General features: G+C 41.7%; 1 protein-coding gene and 1 long non-coding RNA gene across 2 annotated transcripts in view; one reads left to right on the forward strand and one right to left on the reverse strand.

Moving 5' to 3' along the window:
• LOC138952521 (uncharacterized) overlaps positions 1-20,793 on the forward strand; it is a 35,080-nt gene extending 14,287 nt beyond the window's left edge. Inside the window, exons 14-24 of the mRNA XM_070324208.1 lie at positions 101-205; positions 570-628; positions 1,024-1,165; positions 5,625-5,807; positions 14,465-15,345; positions 15,706-15,883; positions 16,437-16,569; positions 17,028-17,107; positions 17,580-17,677; positions 19,046-19,140; positions 19,320-20,793. Coding sequence (XP_070180309.1) covers positions 101-205; positions 570-628; positions 1,024-1,165; positions 5,625-5,807; positions 14,465-15,345; positions 15,706-15,883; positions 16,437-16,569; positions 17,028-17,107; positions 17,580-17,677; positions 19,046-19,140; positions 19,320-19,425 — 2,060 coding nt within the window. The 3' untranslated portion in view covers positions 19,426-20,793. The remainder of the gene's footprint in view (positions 1-100; positions 206-569; positions 629-1,023; positions 1,166-5,624; positions 5,808-14,464; positions 15,346-15,705; positions 15,884-16,436; positions 16,570-17,027; positions 17,108-17,579; positions 17,678-19,045; positions 19,141-19,319) is intronic.
• LOC138953470 (uncharacterized) overlaps positions 1-20,836 on the reverse strand; it is a 202,509-nt gene that overhangs the window by 61,926 nt on the left and 119,747 nt on the right. The window lies entirely within an intron of this gene.

A 20,836-nucleotide genomic window follows, 5' to 3' on the forward strand; every position in this document is an offset into this window, starting at 1 on the left:
TATAGCTGCAATGAAAAATTTACTTTAAGAGTCCCAACCACTTTGTTTAACTGTATTATCCACCAGTTGTTGCAAATTACTGACAGTACTTATGCTCCAGACCCTTTTACAGACGATGGGGGCGACTTTGAAGAAAGCATCATCGCCAGAAAGAAACCAAGAGCAGGACAGCTTCAAACCTCTGATGATTCTGACATGACAACCAGTGAGTTTCACTCTCAATTTCTATGTTCAGTGGTATGTTTGATGTGTATTGTTTTGATGCCACACTTCCATTTTAATCGTGAGTGAAACGTTTGCATTTAAATGGATGTTGCTAGGATTTGATGTCTTCATCAATTTTTTAAAGATGACCATAACAGTTTCAGCCTTTTTTGGAAGTTTATGGTGTCACCTTTCTTTCATGGTGAACAAGCTCCACTGAAATGAATTTCCGGTGATTTGAATTAAGTTTAGACAGTTTGCTGACTGCGGTTTCCAAATAACATTCTTACAGTTGCTGTGGTATGCGATAGTGTGAAGAAGTATTATTTGTTCTGCTGACTTTTGCCACATTTACTTTGTTACAGATGCTGACAACTGTTTCAAAGCTCCTTCAAAGAATAAAGAAAAACCCAAGAAGAGAAAGGTACTGTATTTGAATTATCTATCAAATGTTAGGCTATTTTGTATATTTTCCGTGGGGGACATCTGAAACTGTGTACATAAGAGGAAAAAACAGTGGAAATAGATTGTTCTCTCTCTTTTGTTATTTCTTTCTTTAGTTCCTTCTTTCTTTAGTTCCTTTTTTTTGCCTTTTTCTTTATTTCCTTTCTTCCTTTTCATCCTTTCTTTCTTTCTTCTTCCCTTCTTTCGTTCCATCATGCTTTCCTTTTATCTTTCTCTCTTTGTTGTTTCTCCCATTCTTTCCTTTTAATTTTATCTATCTTCTTTCTTCCATTCTTTCCTTCTTTTTCTTTTAGTCCACTTTTAGTCCTTCTCTCCTTCCTTTGTGTCATTTGTCTCTCTTTCTGTCTTATTTAGCGGGGCTGTGCTTTCCTGGACAACGAAGCAGAGGAGTCTGACGATGTGGACGTCTCATCTGACGAAGCTGACGATGATCTGGAGATGATGGAGGGAAGTTTCATCGACAACTGCACGCAGATGACACAGGCCTCGCAGATTGGTATGATACAGTGGAACCCCCCTTTAAAGAACCCCCCCCCCCCCCCTATCCAAACCATAAGCCTCCCTCCTTTTTAAGACCCAGCTTTGTTAGATTTTCTGTTCACGGAACAGTAAATCTACAGTGTTGTTCCCAGACACAGAGGACAATAAGTCACTTTGACCTGTATCTATATATATATACGACTAGAGTCTGTGTGTCTGTGTGTCTGTGTATCTGTCTGTGTATCTGTGCGCGATGCACGGCCAAAGTTCTCGATGGATCTGCTTCAAATTTGGTGGGCATATTCAGGTAGACCCGGGACACGACACAACCTGGTCGATATTTCAACACGTGCTCTCAGCGCGCAGCGCGGAACCGATTTTGGTTCCACCTCAGCTATTTTGGTTCCACCTCAGCTTACCCGGGCCCCCATACCGACACACCATAGCCGCTACACCACATCACAACGCCAAAGTTCTCGGTGGATCTTTTTCAAATTTGGACACCGTATTCAGCTACACCCCGGACACAATATCATCGATGAGATATTTCAACACGTGCTCTCAGCGCGCAGCGCTGAACTCATTTTCGTTTTTGTGTTCATTTCACCATTATAAGTAACTCTTCCTTATCTTCTCCAGTGTTTGGCGTTTATCTCCCTTCCTTCGTGTGGCTTTCCCGTTCAGTTCTAAGTTACTATTACTATTTTTAGAATGTCACTGCGCTGTCCACTGCGCTGTCCACAACGCTTCCCTTGCACCCGTAAGTTGTTCTTACTGTCAAAGTGAAAAGGTCGAATCAATTTATAGCCACGCGAAAAATACACTCTCACCTATCTCTATATATTTATAGATACAGATATGCATATATATATACGGCTTCTCTGTGTGTGTGGGTGTTTGTGTGTGTGTGGGGGCAAAAACCTGTGTATTGTAGAGTTCTGTTTGTGATGTGGTCTAGCGGCTTTTGTCTGTCTGTATGTTCTGGCATGTGAGAAGCCACAGCAGATAATATAGGGCCAAGAAATAAGCTCTAAAATTCTCAATCCCGTTTGACAGGACTTCGCCTTCAAAGGTGATTGTGGTGAACCGCCACGCTGTCTGTCTCTGTCTCGCGCCATTCACCCCAAATTCCCGTTTCTGAGTAACTATTTTTAGAATGTCACTGCGCTGTCCAGAACGCTTCCCTTGCACCCGTAAGTTGTTCTTACTGTCAAAGTGAAAAGGTCGAATCAATTTATAGCCACGCGAAAAATACACTCTCACCTGTCTCTATATATTTATAGATATAGATATATATATATATATATATATACGGCTTCTCTGTGTGTGTGTTTGTGTGTGTGTGTGGGGGCAAAAACCTGTGGATTGTAGAGTTCTGTTTGTGATGGGGTCTAGCGGCTTTTGTCTGTCTGTATGTTCTGGCATTTGAGAAGCCACAACAGATAATATAGGGCTAAGAAATAAGCTCTAAAATTCTCAATCCCGTTTGACAGGACTTCGCCTGCAGAGGTGATTGTGATGAACCGCCACGCTGTCTGTCTCTGTCTCGCGATTCACCCCGGCGAAGCCGGGTATTCCTCTAGTCTATATATATATACGACTAGTGTCTGTGTGTCTGTCTGTGTATCTGTCTGTGTGTCTGTGCGCGATGCACGGCCAAAGTTCTCGATGGATCTGCTTCAAATTTGGTGGGCATATTCAAGTAGACCCGGGACACGACACAACCTGGTCGATATTTCAACACGTGCTCTCAGCGCGCAGCGCGGAACCGATTTTGGTTCCACCTCAGCTATTTTGGTTCCACCTCAGCTTACCCGGGCCCCCATACCGACACACCATAGCCGCTACACCACATCACAACGCCAAAGTTCTCGGTGGATCTTTTTCAAATTTGGACACCGTATTCAGCTACACCCCGGACACAATATCATCGATGAGATATTTCAACACGTGCTCTCAGCGCGCAGCGCTGAACTCATTTTCGTTTTTGTGTTCATTTCACCATTATAAGTAACTCTTCCTTATCTTCTCCAGTGTTTGGCGTTTATCTCCCTTCCTTCGTGTGGCTTTCCCGTTCAGTTGTAAGTTACTACACTGCGCTGTCCACTGCGCTGAGCGTCTTCGGATATTCCCGGCGTTCTGTTACTGTTACCTATTTTTAGAAGGTCAACGCAGTGTACAGAACGTAAATTGGACCCGTAAATTATCCTCACTGTAAAAGTGCAAAGGTCGAATCAATTTATAGCCACGCGAAAAATACACTGTCATCTATCTCTCTATAGATACGGCTTCTCTGTGTTTGTGTGTGTGTGTGTGTGAGTGTGTGTGTCTCTATGTAAGCAACACCTGTGCATTCTTCAGTTCTGTTTGTGATGTGGTCTGGCGGCTTTTGTGTAATTTTATGTACTGGCCTTCCTTTGAGAAGCCATAACTTGCTCAGTCCTGTTTGAGTGGAGTTCGCCTCCAAAGGTGATTAACACGGTTACATTCGTCGACAAGGATGGGACTCGATATGGTCAGGAATGGCATTATGGCCACTGAATCATTTTCGTGCTGTTCCCATTCCACGAATCTGGGAGGGACCTAAGCTTGGCGGGTCCATAGTTCGGCGTACGGCTCTAAGTACTTCTTCCCGGCGAAGCCGGCTACCCGGCGAAGCGGGTATTCATTCTAGTCTATATATATATACGACTTGTGCCTGTCTGTCTGTCTGTCTGTCTGTCTGTCTGTGTGTGTGTGTGTGTGTGCGCGATGCACGGCCAAAGTTCCCGATGGATCTGCTTCAAATTTGGTGGGCATATTCAGGTACACCCGGGACAGGACACAACCTGGTCGATATTTCAACACGTGCTCTCAGCGCGCAGCGCTGAACCGATTTTGGTTCCACCTCAGCTACCCGGGCCCCCATACCAACACACCAAAGCCAAAGTTCTAGGTGGATCTTTTTCAAAATTGGACACCGTATTCAGCTACACCCCGGACACAATATCATCGATGAGATATTTCAACACGTGCTCTCAGCGCGCAGCGCTGAACCGATTTTGGTTTTTCTGTTCATTTCACCATTCCCAGTAACTCTTCCTTATCTTCTCCATGTTTTCAGCGTTTACCTCCCTTCCTTCGTATGGTGCACTATAGTATGAGGGGGCATCTTCGGATATTCCCGGCGTTCTGTTACTATTTTTAGAAGGTCACCGCAGTGTCCAGAACGTAAATTGAACCCGTAAATTATCCTCACTGTAAAAGTGCAAAGGTCGAATCAATTTATAGCCACGCGAAAAATACACTGTCATCTATCTCTCTATATATACGGCTTCTCTGTGTTTGTGTGTGTGTGTGTGTGTGTCTCTCTCTATGTGGGCAACACCTGTGGATTGTTCAGTTCTGTTTGTGATGTGGTCTGGCGGCTTTTGTGTATTTGTATGTACTGGCCTTCCTTTGAGAAGCCATAACAGTTCAAAAGGGCTTAGAGATAAGCTCTAAATTGCTCAATCCTGTTTGAGTGGAGTTCGCCTCCAAAGGTGATTAACACGGTTACATTCGTCGACAAGGATGGGACTCGATATGGTCAGGAATGGCATTATGGCCACTGAATCATTTTCGTGCTGTTCCCATTCCACGAATCTGGGAGAGACCTAAGCTTGGCGAGTCCATTGTTCGGACCCGGCAAAGCCGGCGTACGGCTCTAAGTACTTCTTCCCGGCGAAGCCGGCTACCCGGCGAAGCGGGTATTCATCTAGTTAAAGATATATGTATAGGTCAAAATGTCCTGGCCAATTTAAGACTTCCTCCATTGTAAGACTCTCCTTTCTTAGATGTTTTGTTCATAGCCTCTGTAAATTTACCTTAATTTCAAGACTCCCTCCCTTTTAAGACAGGATTTTCATTGATTTTTTAAGGTTGGGGGAAGAATTTACCCGATGCTCCCCAGCATGTCGTAAGAGGCGACTAACGGATTCTGTTTTTCCTTTTACCCTTGTTAAGTGTTTCTTGTATAGAATATAGTCAATATTTGTAAAGATTTTAGTCAAGCAGTATGTAAGAAATGTTAAGTCCTTTGTACTGGAAACTTGCATTCTCCCAGTAAGGTCATATATTGTACTACGTTGCAAGCCCCTGGAGCAATTTTTTGATTAGTGCTTTTGTGAACAAGAACCAATTGACAAGTGGCTCTATCCCATCTCCCCCCTTTCCCCGTCGCGATATAACCTTGAACGGTTGAAAACGACGTTAAACACCAAATAAAGAAAGAAAGAAAGAAAGGTTGGGGGGTCAACCGGCCAGGGATCAGCAGTAGCGCCAAAATGTTCAGGATTACGTGTGCCGACGTGCATGTGTTTTAAGTGCGTGCAGGTAATATTTTTCATCTCAGGAAGAAAAAATGAATGTTCTTTCAGCTGCTTTGTCTTACTTTGATAAAAATGTTGCCACAGCATGCATCAGTGTAACTCCAAGAACTATTCTCTTGTTTTCAGACATGCAGGCTGTCTACATGAAATCTGTGCGCAGTCCAGGGCACAGAGGGGGGAAGCATGGGGGTCGCTTTCGACTCCAGTACAACCACAATGCCATCAACGTGTATTCTCAGCTGCCGAATCATGAAGAGGAGGACTCTCAGTATCAAGAGGACAGCTTCTGTGTTGGCAGTGATGAAGAAGGTAAAATGTGGTGTTTGAACCAAGTGTAGGGGCAGGGGGATAATGGAATAGTCTGATCCCGGAAATAACTCTGTCAGGTTTGTATAGGTTGTGAAAGAGTGAATACTCTTGCTTTTAGTGAGGCAAGCTTTCTACCGGCTGTGTTTACATGTGCTCCAGGACCATGTCAATGAGTTTTAGACACCCCTCGCTAGTGACTGACCTGTCATGTGGAAAAGTTTGACTCACTAAAAGCAAGAGTATTCACTCTGTCACAACCCATACAAACTGTAAGAGATTTGAAATAAAGAAGATCCGTATTTATCCTTATTAATCTCCTTCCAGATTCTTTATATGTGCACACACACACACACAGTCAATCATCTGACTCCCGCTCAGAAGTTTAGGAAAGCATAGAGAAGACTAGAAGAATTTGTAGTCTTTCACCAACTCATTCTTTCCAAACAATAGCCAATGGTTTAATTAGAACATACAAATTGGTTTGTTTCTGACATAGCAAATATCAACTCATTCCTCAAATTCTCAAATCTTTTCTTGCTTACAATAATCAATTCATGACCTTTTGAAACTCATTCATTCATTGTCCACGACCTTGTGAAACTCACTCATTCATTGTCAACGTCAGAACATATTTACAAGGACAAGAAAGCAAATAAACAAAACATAACTTTTACGTTATGTAGAGGTGACGATGTAGCTAGCCTTCAACCTTACGGCCTCCATCGCACCCTCGCCACCCTGGCACCACCCCGCACAAGTCAGACTGGGGCGGCCTGTTACAAAATATAACACCCTACTGTAACAACTAACAATATTCAAAAACACACCAACCGAGCACAAGAAAATTATACGATTCCGAAATTATTCAAGTACACAAGTCATGTCCGCGCATACAAAAGAAATGTTCAAGTTCACACAAAACTAGCAAAGTACCTCATCTTCCAATATGGCGGCACCCATACAAAAGTCCAAGTCATCCCGGCAATGTTTCCCGGTTCCAAGGTTGACATCAAAACCAAGAGCAGGTTTTCTCATCCGAGAGCCCAGGTCGAATGACTTTCAATTGTCAGGCAGTTTACAATCACAACTCACAAAATCAGGCGGTTGCGATTATAACGTGGACAACTCGCACAGTTGTAAATTCACGTGCCGCGAACCCAGTTTGACCGTCCGTAGCTAACCATGGAATTTTACTGAACTGTTAAAAGTTTCCACTCTCAAAGTTAAACAACTCCTGACAACCTCTTTGTATTACAAAAAAGCACTAGTTATATCCCTCCAACTATAAACACCATAACCGCCATTCATTACATCACCCCTTTCCCCGATTAAAAAAAAATGTGAACCCAAAATGAACATTTTTTTTTTCAAAAACTGTACAAGTATAAGTATTCCAGTAACAAGAACATTTTTTAAATACATAAAAAAAATACATAAATAGATTAATACATAATCAAAGCATAAGGAAAACATTTATTAAATACTCTGTCCGTTCCCAAAGAGTGCAATCAGTTTACAACCAAAAGACAGTGCCATCCACCAAAAAAGTGACAAAAGCCACGAGGCTGTCCTTAAACATGAGCAACAATGGCAAGCATAATAAACCACATTTACGCCGCCGTGTAGATAATCACCCACTGTGTTAATCCACAACAGTTATACTCATGGACATTCAGCAATTTTCGCCTATTACTGAATGCAATAACATTGACGTTCTTGGTACCAAAGATCGCCAACAAAGTTTGAGTAGCCCCCGCTAAACTCAATACAGTAAACCTCGACTACAACACAAATTGGTACTAGCATCAAAATATCCAAACAAATTTTTCCAGCCAGATTAAAAAAAATAATCACAATGTGTAAAAAAAACAAGAACAAAATTAAATTAGTTCTTAACACATACACAGCATATCAACACTCACAGCACAAAAAGTATTGTCCTTGTTGATTGCAGAAGTCTTTTCACTGTTCTTTCAACCATCATGTTCCATTCACTTCGTCAAGCGTGACAACACATCAGCTTCAAAATTCCTGACTCCAGGAATTGGCACTACTGTGAATGAATACTCTTGGAGAGACAGAGCCCATCGCAACAGTCGTCCGTTGGCAGTTTTGGACTGTCGTAAGTACGTCAACGGTCTGTGATCAGTCTCAACAAAGAAATGTGAGCCAAACAAGTAGCGATGGAATTTGTCAACTGCCCACACCAACGCTAGGCACTCTCTCTCCACAGTAGAGTATCTGGTTTCTCTTTCCAGCAGTTTTCTGCTGGCATACAGAACTGGATGAAGGACGCCGTCATCATCAGGCTGCATCAGGGCTGCTCCAATCCCCGTGGAGGATGCATCCGACCGCACTGTGAACGGCCTGGAAAAGTCTGGCAATCTCACCAGTGGTTCAGACGACAAAATTTCTTTGACCCTGTCAAAAGCCATCTGACACTCTTTTGACCAACGAACTTTGTTTGGTTGGTTCTTCTTTGTGAGTTCTACCAGGGGGGACACAATAGACGCGAAGCTTGGGACATAGCGCCTATAGAAACTGATGAGCCCTACCAATGACCGGACTTGTTTCTTTGTGGTTGGGACAGAGACATTCAAGATTTTGGACACTTTGGAGGGAACTGGACGCATGCTACCCTCCCCAACTATGTGACCCAAAAACTCAATAGAGTCAAACCCTGCCTCTACTTTCGACGGTCTCACAGTCAACCCATGTTTTCCCAGTTCTGTCAACAGTCCGTCAAGTGCCTCTAGATGCTCACACCAGTCTTCTGTGGCTACAAGTACGTCATCAAAGAAATGAACAGATTTGAACCTATCCAAATCCAACATCTTCATCATCCTCGCGAAAGTACTTGGTGCTGTACTCATTCCGAACGGCATCTTCTTGAACTGATATAGACCTTGAGGGGTACGAAAAGCCGTTTTTGCTCGATCAGACTCTGCCATCGGAATTTGCCAATAGCCCTTAGCCAGATCAATCTTCGTGAAATGCTGCCTGCCCTGCAATGAAGCAAACAGAACTTCCGGATCCGGTATTGGCTCAGCGTCAAACTCCGTAATCTTATTGAGGTGTCTGAAATCGATGCAAAAACGAGTACTTCCGTCCTTCTTCTTGACTAGAACAATAGGAGACGAGAACGGAGAAATAGACGGCTCTATTACGTCTAGATCTAACATCTTTTTCACTTCTTCTTCAACCACTTTCTGAGACTCAAATGGTAACGGATACTGTTTCACATTGACCACAGCACCTTCAGGAATCCTCACCACATGCTGCACTAGGTCACAAGTACCAGGCAAATCCGTCATTTTGTCCTGATGCTTCTGAAACACCGCCTGCACTTTTTGTTTTGCCTGCATAGACAAGTCAGGACTATAGACCACATCATCTACATTCTCAGTCTGAACTGTGGGAACTGACTGTAGTTTGACTTTCTGAATGTCTACCTCCTCTACTGCACTGGACCCACTGATCACTCCCAATAAGGCAACAACTGGGTTCTGACCAACATCTTCATTCCTAGACACATACTCCCTGAGCAAGTTGACATGGTACACTTTCTCGATCCCAGGTGAAATTTCTACAACGTAATCACATTGATTCAGTCTTTTGATCACCTGAAATGGACCTCGCCAGCGTAGTATCATTTTGTTCTTCTCAGTTGGAAGTAAGACTAAGACTTTCTTTCCAGCGAGTATCATTCTTGGCTTCTGAGATCTGTATGATCTGTTCTTCTTCGATACATTCTGAACAGCCTTCTGTGCTCTACTAACACTGTCAGCCAAGACCTCTTTCAAATCCTGCACATACTGTGACACTGGAACCTGCTGATTCTCCCGACTGCTATCGGTCCACGCATGATACAGCAGTTCCGACGGTCCTTTTGGGTTTCTACCGTACAGAAGTTCAAAAGGTGAGTACCCTGTAGACTCCTGTGGGATTTCTCTGTATGCGAACAACGCAAAAGGCAAATATCTATCCCAATCCTTAGGTCTATCTGCCATCAACTTCTTCACCATGGATTTCAAAGTTCCATTGAACCTTTCACAGAGACCATTCGTCTGGGGATGATAAGGAGTCGTGTGCAACTGCGATACCGATATCAATCTCATCACCTCTCGCATGACATCAGATGTGAATTGTGTACCTAGATCTGAGAGAACCTCATCTGGTAAACCCGTCCGGGTGAAAATGCCCAACAAAGCTTCCGCTACTGCTTCTGTGGTCGTTGATTTCAAGGGTACTGCTTCCGGATAGCGTGTCGCAACATCCACCAACACCAAAGCGTACTGATGACCACGAGCTGACACTGGTTTAATCGGACCAATCAGATCAATGCAAACTCGGGAAAATGGGACTTCTATCACAGGCAGTGGTTGCAAAGGTGCCGAAGGAACTCTACCTTTGGGAAAGGTTTTCTGACAGATATCACATGATCTGCAGTAATCCTTGATCGACTGCCGATAACCGGGCCAAAAGAAGAATGCGGACACCCTTTTGAACGTACTGTTCGCGCCTAAATGACCACCAAACAAACCGTCATGGGCAGTGATCAAAACAGACTCGCGCAAGCGTTCAGGAACAACTAGCTGCCAAACCACTTCATCGTTGACCTTGGAGTAGTACTTTCGATATAACAACTGGTCCCTCACAACAAACGACACCACACAACCAGACGACTCTTCCGATTTTCCTTGGCCAACTTTCTCGAACAGATCATGCAACGTTTTGTCATCCATTTGCATTTTGGAAAGTTTCTCAGCATTGATATCAAGTTGGGGAACTTTAGCGGTCAACAGCGGTCTAAAAGGACGTTCTTCTCTAGCTTTTTGACCTCTTGTCTGGACTGCGCTAGTAACCTCGACACATCCAAATGTACATCCCTGTATTCTACCCAAAATGACGTCACATACTGGATTGTCGATCACACATGCCTCAACACTTCCAGAAAAGTATGGTGTATCCAGACTCACAATCGCAATGGGTAACCGAACCAAATCCCCACTGAACTGTCTACACACCTGTACCTTCCCCGTAAACTGATCATCTCTCACTAGGGACTTCCTGACCCCAACCGTGGAACACCCACTATCCAACATGACCGTGACCTCACTACCATTTAAGGTACCTTCACATGTCTGAATAGACTCGGGAAGTTCATCACTACCTGAAAATCCTACTGACGCCACAGACTGCTCGTCTTCACTACAGCTGGACTCTTCAACAGTGACAACGGATACTGAAGCAGTATGCATTTTTTTGGGACAATCTGCCAACTTGTGCGAAGTATCTTGACACCACCAACACTTCCTCTGATAGTTCTGACCACCTCTACCTCTACCAGCTTGACTAGCACCTCTACCACCCTTATTATCAGGAGAGCTTTGTTCTGTCGGTGGGTTTGTGTCAGCCTGACTATTCTTCTTAGAAAACCTGTGACCACCTCGACCACCTGACCCTGAATGACCTCCTCTCCCACTTGGAATACCGACATTAGCCAACAGAGGATCACTAGAACCTTTTGCTGCTAGGTTTTGACTAGGATGTGCTTCCCTGTATCTCTCAGCTGCGTCTATCATGGTTTGAGCATTAGTATGCTTGTCTTCTTTCAGAAAAGTAACCAGAGACGACGCACAACTAGACAGAATCTGCTCTCTGAGCACCAAGTCACAGAGCAAAGCGAAATCTGTGCCAACTCCAGCCATATCTGTCCATCTAGTAAAAAATCTTCTCATGCGGGAGAAAAAGACATGCATGGTTTCACCAGATTCAGGTTTGCATGAGCGAAACTGCGTTCTGAAACCTTCTTCAGTACATTTGAATCTCTTCAACAAATGCGCTGACAGTTTGGCATAGTCATTAGTATCTTCTACTGGTAACTCTTGAAAATAATTCAGAGCACGACCTCTGAGTAGAGTAGGCAAAATCAAAGCCTTCTCATCATTTGACCACTTCAAGCTAGCTGCGTGCTTATCGAAGCGATACAGATAACTCTCAATGTCATCTGATTTATCATCAAAATAGGGAATCTTGGGACGATTGGCCAACTTATTCTTGCTTGCTTTTTCAACCAACTCGTCTGCTCGCAACTTTGCCTCCCTGTTCGCCTTTTCTTCTTCAATATCGAGACGACGATTTTCAATCTTAGCTTGTTCAGCTAACTCTCTCTCTTTAAGCTCACGTGCAGCAGCGAGTTCTTTTTCTTGACGATTATTTTCAATCTTAGCATGTTCAGCTAACTCTCTCTCTTTAAGCTCACGTGCAGCAGCGAGTTCTTTTTCTTTCAACAAAGCTTCTCTTCTTGCTGTTCTTTCCTCACGCAAACTATCCTCCACATACTTGTTCAGTGATGCACCATCTTTTCCTAAGGCTTCACCCTCCACCTTAAACTGCGCTATCAAAGCTTGAACCTCTTCTTGAGATGCCATCGTGAACAAACCGCTATCACTTAAGCAAACTATCCGCTACATAGAATGCTAGAGGGCAACACCAAGACTTAGCTTTGACTAACGTGAACACTATAGTCCACTAAACTTTAGAATTTACCTGACTTCCTCAAGTGCAGTACTAAAGTGACACAGTCTAGGAAACCGATCAACCGAACTACATGGGGAAACAATCAATTCATTTGAAACTAGGCTCCGCCCAAAAACTTGGCCTAGGAACTAGACATACCCCCATTCCCATACACTTATGAATCAAGGCATTGCTGACCCACAACTATTTACAAACTGTGTACACGTAAAAGGGAAAAATGATGTGTCATGTATTATTCACTTGTAGGTAAAACTAACCTACAGGGCGCTTCATGTAAAGTAGGGGGAAAAAATAACCTACTCACAAGCAAGAACCAACACTCAGAGACAAATTATTCTCAAAAATATATAGAATGTTAACTTGAGTGTCAGATAAACAAATGACTCACTCCTGTCCAAAATATGTCGTTCAGTCAGGCACAGGATGCATCCGTCCACAGACCAAGGAGCTCCCTTCACAGGCAGATGACAAGGATGTCCATCCTCCAGACTGCATGCATCAGCATCTGCGCAAAACCAAACAACACTTCAGCACTACAAGTCAATAATATAAAATAAGCCTAACTGCACTCAAGGGAACGCACCAAAAAAAATAATTAATCTTCAAAAATTTTCCAATTAATACAACCGCAAGCTCGCCAATGTAAGAGATTTGAAATAAAGAAGATCCGTATTTATCCTTATTAATCTCCTTCCAGATTCTTTATATGTGCACACACACACACACAGTCAATCATCTGACTCCCGCTCAGAAGTTTAGGAAAGCATAGAGAAGACTAGAAGAATTTGTAGTCTTTCACCAACTCATTCTTTCCAAACAATAGCCAATGGTTTAATTAGAACATACAAATTGGTTTGTTTCTGACATAGCAAATATCAACTCATTCCTCAAATTCTCAAATCTTTTCTTGCTTACAATAATCAATTCATGACCTTTTGAAACTCATTCATTCATTGTCCACGACCTTGTGAAACTCACTCATTCATTGTCAACGTCAGAACATATTTACAAGGACAAGAAAGCAAATAAACAAAACATAACTTTTACGTTATGTAGAGGTGACGATGTAGCTAGCCTTCAACCTTACGGCCTCCATCGCACCCTCGCCACCCTGGCACCACCCCGCACAAGTCAGACTGGGGCGGCCTGTTACAAAATATAACACCCTACTGTAACAACTAACAATATTCAAAAACACACCAACCGAGCACAAGAAAATTATACGATTCCGAAATTATTCAAGTACACAAGTCATGTCCGCGCATACAAAAGAAATGTTCAAGTTCACACAAAACTAGCAAAGTACCTCATCTTCCAATATGGCGGCACCCATACAAAAGTCCAAGTCATCCCGGCAATGTTTCCCGGTTCCAAGGTTGACATCAAAACCAAGAGCAGGTTTTCTCATCCGAGAGCCCAGGTCGAATGACTTTCAATTGTCAGGCAGTTTACAATCACAACTCACAAAATCAGGCGGTTGCGATTATAACGTGGACAACTCGCACAGTTGTAAATTCACGTGCCGCGAACCCAGTTTGACCGTCCGTAGCTAACCATGGAATTTTACTGAACTGTTAAAAGTTTCCACTCTCAAAGTTAAACAACTCCTGACAACCTCTTTGTATTACAAAAAAGCACTAGTTATATCCCTCCAACTATAAACACCATAACCGCCATTCATTACACAAACCCAATAGAGTTATTTGCGAACATTTTCTGTGGCAAAAACGCTGATAAGCAGATGGGAAGACATACATGCAACGGAATGGGTGTTGGGAGTGGAGGATAAGAGTTTGGTTTATTTCATTGCATAGAGTTTATTATGCTACAGAATTAAGGAAACTGTTTCCGGCATATCAGCCCCCAAGAGCTATGAATTACTCTCTGGTATGATGTTTGAAATATTCGTATTATTGGGGGGGGGTGGGGGGGGGGGGGGGAATATTTCTGTTTTGGTGCAGCTGTTCTTTGGTGTCTTTTGTTAGAGAATATTACTCACGGGAAGGTATTTCTTTGACTTTTACCAGAATTCTTGATTGTGCTATATGATCCAAACCCAATTTTTCACATATGCAACCCCCCACAAAAGATGTATGTTGTCCTGTTTCTTTCAGAGAGTGAGTACAGTGACTCTGACAGTGAAGAAGATGACAGCATCATAAAAGGCAGCAAGAATCGGCAAGCCTCTGCCAAACGCAAGAAACGACCGGCAGTAAAACAAGTGGAGGGTCGCAAGAGAGTGCGACAGCTAGCCGACTCTTCGTCAAACGAAGACGAAGACTTTGACAGACTGCCGCCAAGCCAGATCACACCGGCAGCAAGACTGAGAAAATCTGCTGCCGTGAAAGCACTGTTGTCCAGCAGTGAAGAACACTTGGACATTTCTGCTGCAGGGATTTCTCCAGAAGCTGTCAAAAGTGGTGCAAGTGAACAAAGACGCCGCTATCATACTGGACAGGCTGATACAGGAATTACAAACGCTGTGGGATCAAAATCTAGTCAAGGTTTCCAAGTTAGTGGTTCAGACTGCATTGGTGTAATGAAAACTCCTGCTGAAACGTTAGCAAAGGATACGGAGGGCGACTCTTTTGCTGCCCAGCCTAAACCTGTGTTGAAGAGCAGTTTTCCTGTCTCTAGCAAGAAACAAAGCCCAAGTTTATCCACCACAACATTTTCTGCAGAGCTAAATTCCAAGAAGAGGAGTCACTTTCAAAATCAAGCATCAGCAATGGAAACATCGTCCAGAGAATCACCCCCATACAGTTCTGAAAAGCCTGTTGCAGAATCCTCCTCTTCTGCATCGGTCATTGGAGTGTCCGGTGAATGTGGTGAAGGTTTGACTGCACAGAAAAAACAGGTCAGTGTGAATTCTGCCAGCAGAAAAAGTGTCAGTGGAGATGGAGGTGATACTGGTCAGAGAAAGGGTGGTGATATTCTGGAATCGCATGGTGCCAACAAGGAAACCTGTGATGGTGGCGGTGGATTTACCAGCATTGTAAGTTATTTATTGATGTATTTCTCCGGTCTCTCTCTTGTTTTTGGTATTTTTGTTTTTTTGTTGGCTTTTGCATGTACACAGCACTGCTTAGACTGCTTTAACATTCAGTGAAATGTCTAGACTTTATGGTTGATTTTAACAAGGGGCCTACTTTTTAACAGGAAAAAAAGAAAAACGTAATCGTTCTGAAAGACCAGAGGTGTGATGTCAGTGGTGGTGTTTGGCATGGGGGCAAAGACACATTTTTTGTATAAAACAGGATATTCTTTCTTTGATTTGCATCCCTTCCTCTCTACCAGACCACTACTTCAGTGATATAATTTTACCATTTAATTATTCATTATCTCCTTACCCCAGGCCAATAGGGAAAGAGGAAAGATGGTGGTCTTGATTGACTCCTCAGAGATCAGCGGGGCTCAGGACATTGTGTCGTCTCTGCGACTTGACCACAATACCCAGGTGTGTGCACGCCAACTGGCCGCCTGTGACTACATCCTCAGCAACAGACTGGCCGTAGACAGACTCAACTGGTCAAGTAAGTTTTTGTTTGGATAAATGTTTATCTTTTTAATGGGCTTGTGGAGTTGGAGTCTTGATTGAATTTTTTCTTTCTTTTTTTAACTGATTTTTTGGGGGGTGTACATTTGTTCTTTAGCTTTGATGTAAGGAAAAGAAATTTTCTGGAATTAAAAGGACTTGCAACTATTATCAGAGGGTTTTGATGTTGTATTCTTTGTAATGATACACATCAGTTATTATTTTGATTTCCAGATTTGTGTATGCCTAGTTCCCTGTGTGATGCTTATTAATTATTGTCTGAAAGAAAACCAAACCTTTAGCCTATGAATAATGTTCAGAATGTTCACTTACTCTTGTTGCACATGTATGCATTTAGAGCGCTTATGTCCCTATGTTTTTCAGATTTTAGCCTGTGAAAATTGAGACCTTCTGGTTTGTGTGAGCTGCATCATTGTCACCAATTATAATGTGTTCTCTGTCTAGCTTGGGCCAATAACTTGCTCAGTTCAGAAACATTTTTACTGTTTCCTCTGTGATTCTTCACATATTTGTGTGTGTTGTTGTGTCAGGTTTCAGCAGCAGCGCCAATCGAAGCAAGCTGTGTGAGAGACTACAGCAGATGCAGTCGCTGTACGACCGCTGTGTCATCATTGTGGAGAAAGACCGGGTTAAGCCAGGGGAGGAAAAGAATACCAGGCCTCAGTAAGTTGTCTGTTAACTTTGTCAACCCAACATTTTTTTACAACATATTTGCAATGCAACGTTTATTTTTTAAGACAGTAAAAATTTGAAACAAGTGAGGCAGAGTATTTTTAATCATGCGTTTAGAGTACTTACTTTCCTTTGTTAAACAGTGAAATTATAAGGCATAGAAGTAACCACTATGTACATTTTCCTTGCATGCTTTATTGTTTGAACCGCTTTGTGACTTTAAATTGGTATCATTCTTTGGAAGATAAAGCAGGGATTTTTTTTTAAACTCACATTTGTTTAGAAGAAAAATCCCTGAGTTGAGGTTGTGACTTTTGTGAGCGTTTGGAACAAGAGAATTATACTGTCCTTTCTCCCAAATCAATATGATAATTTGTGACTGTAATTTGTACCATGCTTACTCAGAATTGATTAATCATTAAACTGGAGTTGATCATTCTTTCTCTCAGACATTACAGCAAGTATGTGGACACTGTATTAGCCCAGGTGAACCAGACTGCTGTGCGGATTTTCTTCACCAATAACCAGGGTCAGTTATACTCACACTGTTTTTGTGTGCTGTTTTATTGATCAATCAGAAAACAAAAGCGGTTAGTTGATATAACATTGCATCATTGACAAAACTAAACAGTCACTATCGATCTTTAACTTGGACTTGTTTGAAAGATCGAGGTCCGAAGGAATGTTTTGTTATGTCATTGATTTAACATTTTATAAACTATACTTTCTTGTATTGTTGTTCTTGATTTTAGAACGTGATCTGTTAAGGATAAAATTCTTGTGTCCGAAAAAGATAACTATGATTTAATGTTCCTCTTTTCTTGGAATCTGTTGGCAGTTCACAATACACAAGGAAAATGTCACTATCGCAAGGTGAATTATGTTGAAAAGTCCTTAATCGAGGATCTTTTGGGGTGATGGTAATGGGCAGGTTTGACTGTATCTGTTCCATCAGTTTTGTGATACAACATTATTTTTTATTTTTTACCTGTTGTTTACAGGTGAGACAGCGAGCATGCTGGCCCAGCTGACTGCAGTGGAACATCGTAAGGGTATGGCCATCACAGCCCCTCTCAACTTGTCACCAGATAAGGAACAGGTCAGTTTACATCATTCATTGTAAATTAATTAATCTTATGGACATTGTTGTTATTATACAAGTGAGGTCAATTTTTGTACTAAAAGCAGAAACATCTCAGAATCAGGAAAACCTGCTTAGATACCAATATATTTCATGTGATTCTGATCACTCTTGACCCATTTCAAATCAGTAAATTTGTCCTAAAGTAACCTTTTAATCTTGTATTGTAACTCCAGATTTCTTGGTGCATGGAAAAGCAGCATCCTGAACTCAGGTCAAAATGAGTTCGACCCCCCGTGGGTTAGGGGGAAGAAATTACCCGATGCTCCCAGCATGTCGTAAGAGGCGACTAACGGATTCTGTTTCTCCTTTTACCCTTGTTAAGTGTTTCTTGTATAGAATATAGTCAATTTTTGTAAAGATTTTAGTCAAGCCATGTGTAAGAAATGTTAAGTCCTTTGTACTGGAAACTTGCATTCTCCCAGTAAGGTAATATATTGTACTACGTTGCAAGCCCCTGGAGCAAATTTTTGATTAGTGCTTTTGTGAACAAGAACCAATTGACAAGTGGCTCTATCCCATCTCCCCCCTTTCCCCGTCGCGATATAACCTTCGTGGTTGAAAACGACGTTAAACACCAAATAAAGAAAGAAAGAAAATGAGTTCGGCTCATTCTCTCCCTGACAGGATGCCTTGAGTTTCCTTGTCTGGAAACCGATATTTTTTTAACATATTTAGAGCTTTTTGTTATGTATTATTGATATAAGCAGATTCGCGATCCTCGATAATGATTTTTCATGGTGTTGTGTAATTTTTAAATTACAAAAGAATTGATTTGTAAGACATTTTCAAGGGAGCTATTTTTTCGCGGCTGTATTTACTGTGCAAACAACTCTAAATATGGCAAAAGTGTCACGTGATAATCAACCGTTTGGTTTTGGCGTTCGCTGAAGCAGACGATTTTTTCTGTAGTGATGCAACCATATATTACGGTCTCCTTCCGGCAGCAGTCCCAAAATTTCGACTTGTTTTGACCTTAGAACGATGTCTTTATCATAACTGTGAAGAACAGAACGGAGATCACTGTCGAAGTCGGCCAATCTGCAATCATTTTCGTCTCGCGAACACTGATCTCAAATTTAGATCAGTGCTCGCGAAAAACATATGGGAGATAACTCTGTATTCCTAGTTTTGATAGATTCGCGTAGGACTGTCGCGTCCGGTCAGGGAGAGAATGAGCCGAACTCATTTTGACCTGAGTTCAGGATGGGAAAAGCAGAGGCTTTTATGTGTGTGTTCATCCATGACTGACTGAGCTGAAAGTAAAGAGACTCAGACTGCATTACATATTTAGTCAATAGGTTCTGTGATGTTTCTCATCAACAGGTGGTCAAGTTCTACCTGAGCATTCCACGCCTGACCGTCACCCATGCCCTCAACCTGGCGTTTAACTTCCGTACCATCCAGGACTTCATGCTCAGGTAAGAAGAAAATGTCTTTTGGAATAAACCTTGGAATTAATTGCATCTTTGGGAGCTAAACATAACTGAAACCACCTAGTTGGAAGAACATGCACACATATAAACAAAATCAGTAAAACAACTAGAAGCGGGAAACCGACATGTTTAAGTGATTTTGTTGTCATTCTTTTTTGTTTCAGCTCTGTGAATGCAGTGCAGACTAAAGGACACATGTCATTTAGTCGTGCAACAGAGGTGGTCAACTTCGTGCGGCGGCGGTTCTCTACTGCTCTCATGTCGAAATAAATGGAAAATGTGTGGAATGGACTTGACTGAACTGAACACACACCAACTGTCATGAATGAGTTAAATTAAGGGACAAACAAGTTTCAAACCTGAGACCTCAAACATTTTCAGAAATTATTTTCAGTCATCAAATGTGTTATTGATTGTGAATATTTTATTGTGTAATTCATACTTTTTGTAAAAATGACTGTTTGAGAATGTGTAAACCACATATTCCAAAACTGTGATATTTTTCCAGTAAAGTTAGCTTGTGCAAAACGACAATTTTCATACTGCTCTTTTTGCCATCATTCATTGTTTTTATGAGTGAGCTTTGGTACTGTGCTTGACTGTTTGTGACTGTTATTAATTTGTATTTGATGAGCGAACTTCTGTTGTGGCTCAGAAAGATTTAGTACTCTACTTGTGAATTACTTTTTTACTTCACTGCATTGCATGCATTCATATACAGCGGAACCCCCATTTTAAGACCTCCAAAAATATGAGAAAATGAGGTCTTAAAAAGGAGGGAGTCATAAAATGGGAGTACATTTATAGATGTTATGAACAAAAAGTCTGAGAAAACATGGTCTTAAAAAGGAGGGAGTCATAAAATGGGAGTACATTTATAGATGTTATGAACAAAAAGTCTGAGAAAACATGGTCTTAAAAAGGAGGAAGTCATAAAATGGGAGTACATTTATAGATGTTATGAACAAAAAGTCTGAGAAAACATGGTCTTAAAAAGGAGGAAGTCATAAACTGGGAGTACATTTATAGATGTTATGAACAAAAAGTCTGAGAAAACATGGTCTTAAAAAGGAGGGAGTCATAAAATGGGAGTACATTTATAGATGTTATGAACAAAAAGTCTGAGAAAACATGGTCTTAAAAAGGAGGAAGTCATAAAATGGGAGTACATTTATAGATGTTATGAACAAAAAGTCTGAGAAAACATGGTCTTAAAAAGGAGGGAGTCATAAAATGGGAGTACATTTATAGATGTTATGAACAAAAAGTCTGAGAAAACATGGTCTTAAAAAGGAGGAAGTCATAAAATGGGAGTACATTTATAGATGCCTTGTTATGAACAAAAACTGAAAAAGTCTGAGAAAACATGGTCTTAAAAAGGAGGGAGTTTTAAATTAGGGGGTCTTAAAGGTGGTCGTCTACATTTTTGCTTTTTTTCAATAATCTTTTGGTTAGATTTCGCTAAAAAGTTATGTCAGATGATGAATGAACCATGGGAAAAAAGTTATAGAAAAAAAATATATGTAAAGAAAGATTTTATTTTTGGGTAGCGTGACTCACGCTTCCAATATTTTGTTTGCTGAGAACATGTGCTTTGCCTAAAAATACTGACCAATCAAATTCATGTCACTATGCTTATAGCCACGCCCAAACAAGTGCAGCAACAGTTTGACACTGGAGC

Source organism: Littorina saxatilis, linkage group LG17, assembly GCF_037325665.1.
Source record: "Littorina saxatilis isolate snail1 linkage group LG17, US_GU_Lsax_2.0, whole genome shotgun sequence".
In the NCBI taxonomy this organism is placed as follows: Eukaryota; Metazoa; Mollusca; class Gastropoda; order Littorinimorpha; family Littorinidae; genus Littorina; species Littorina saxatilis.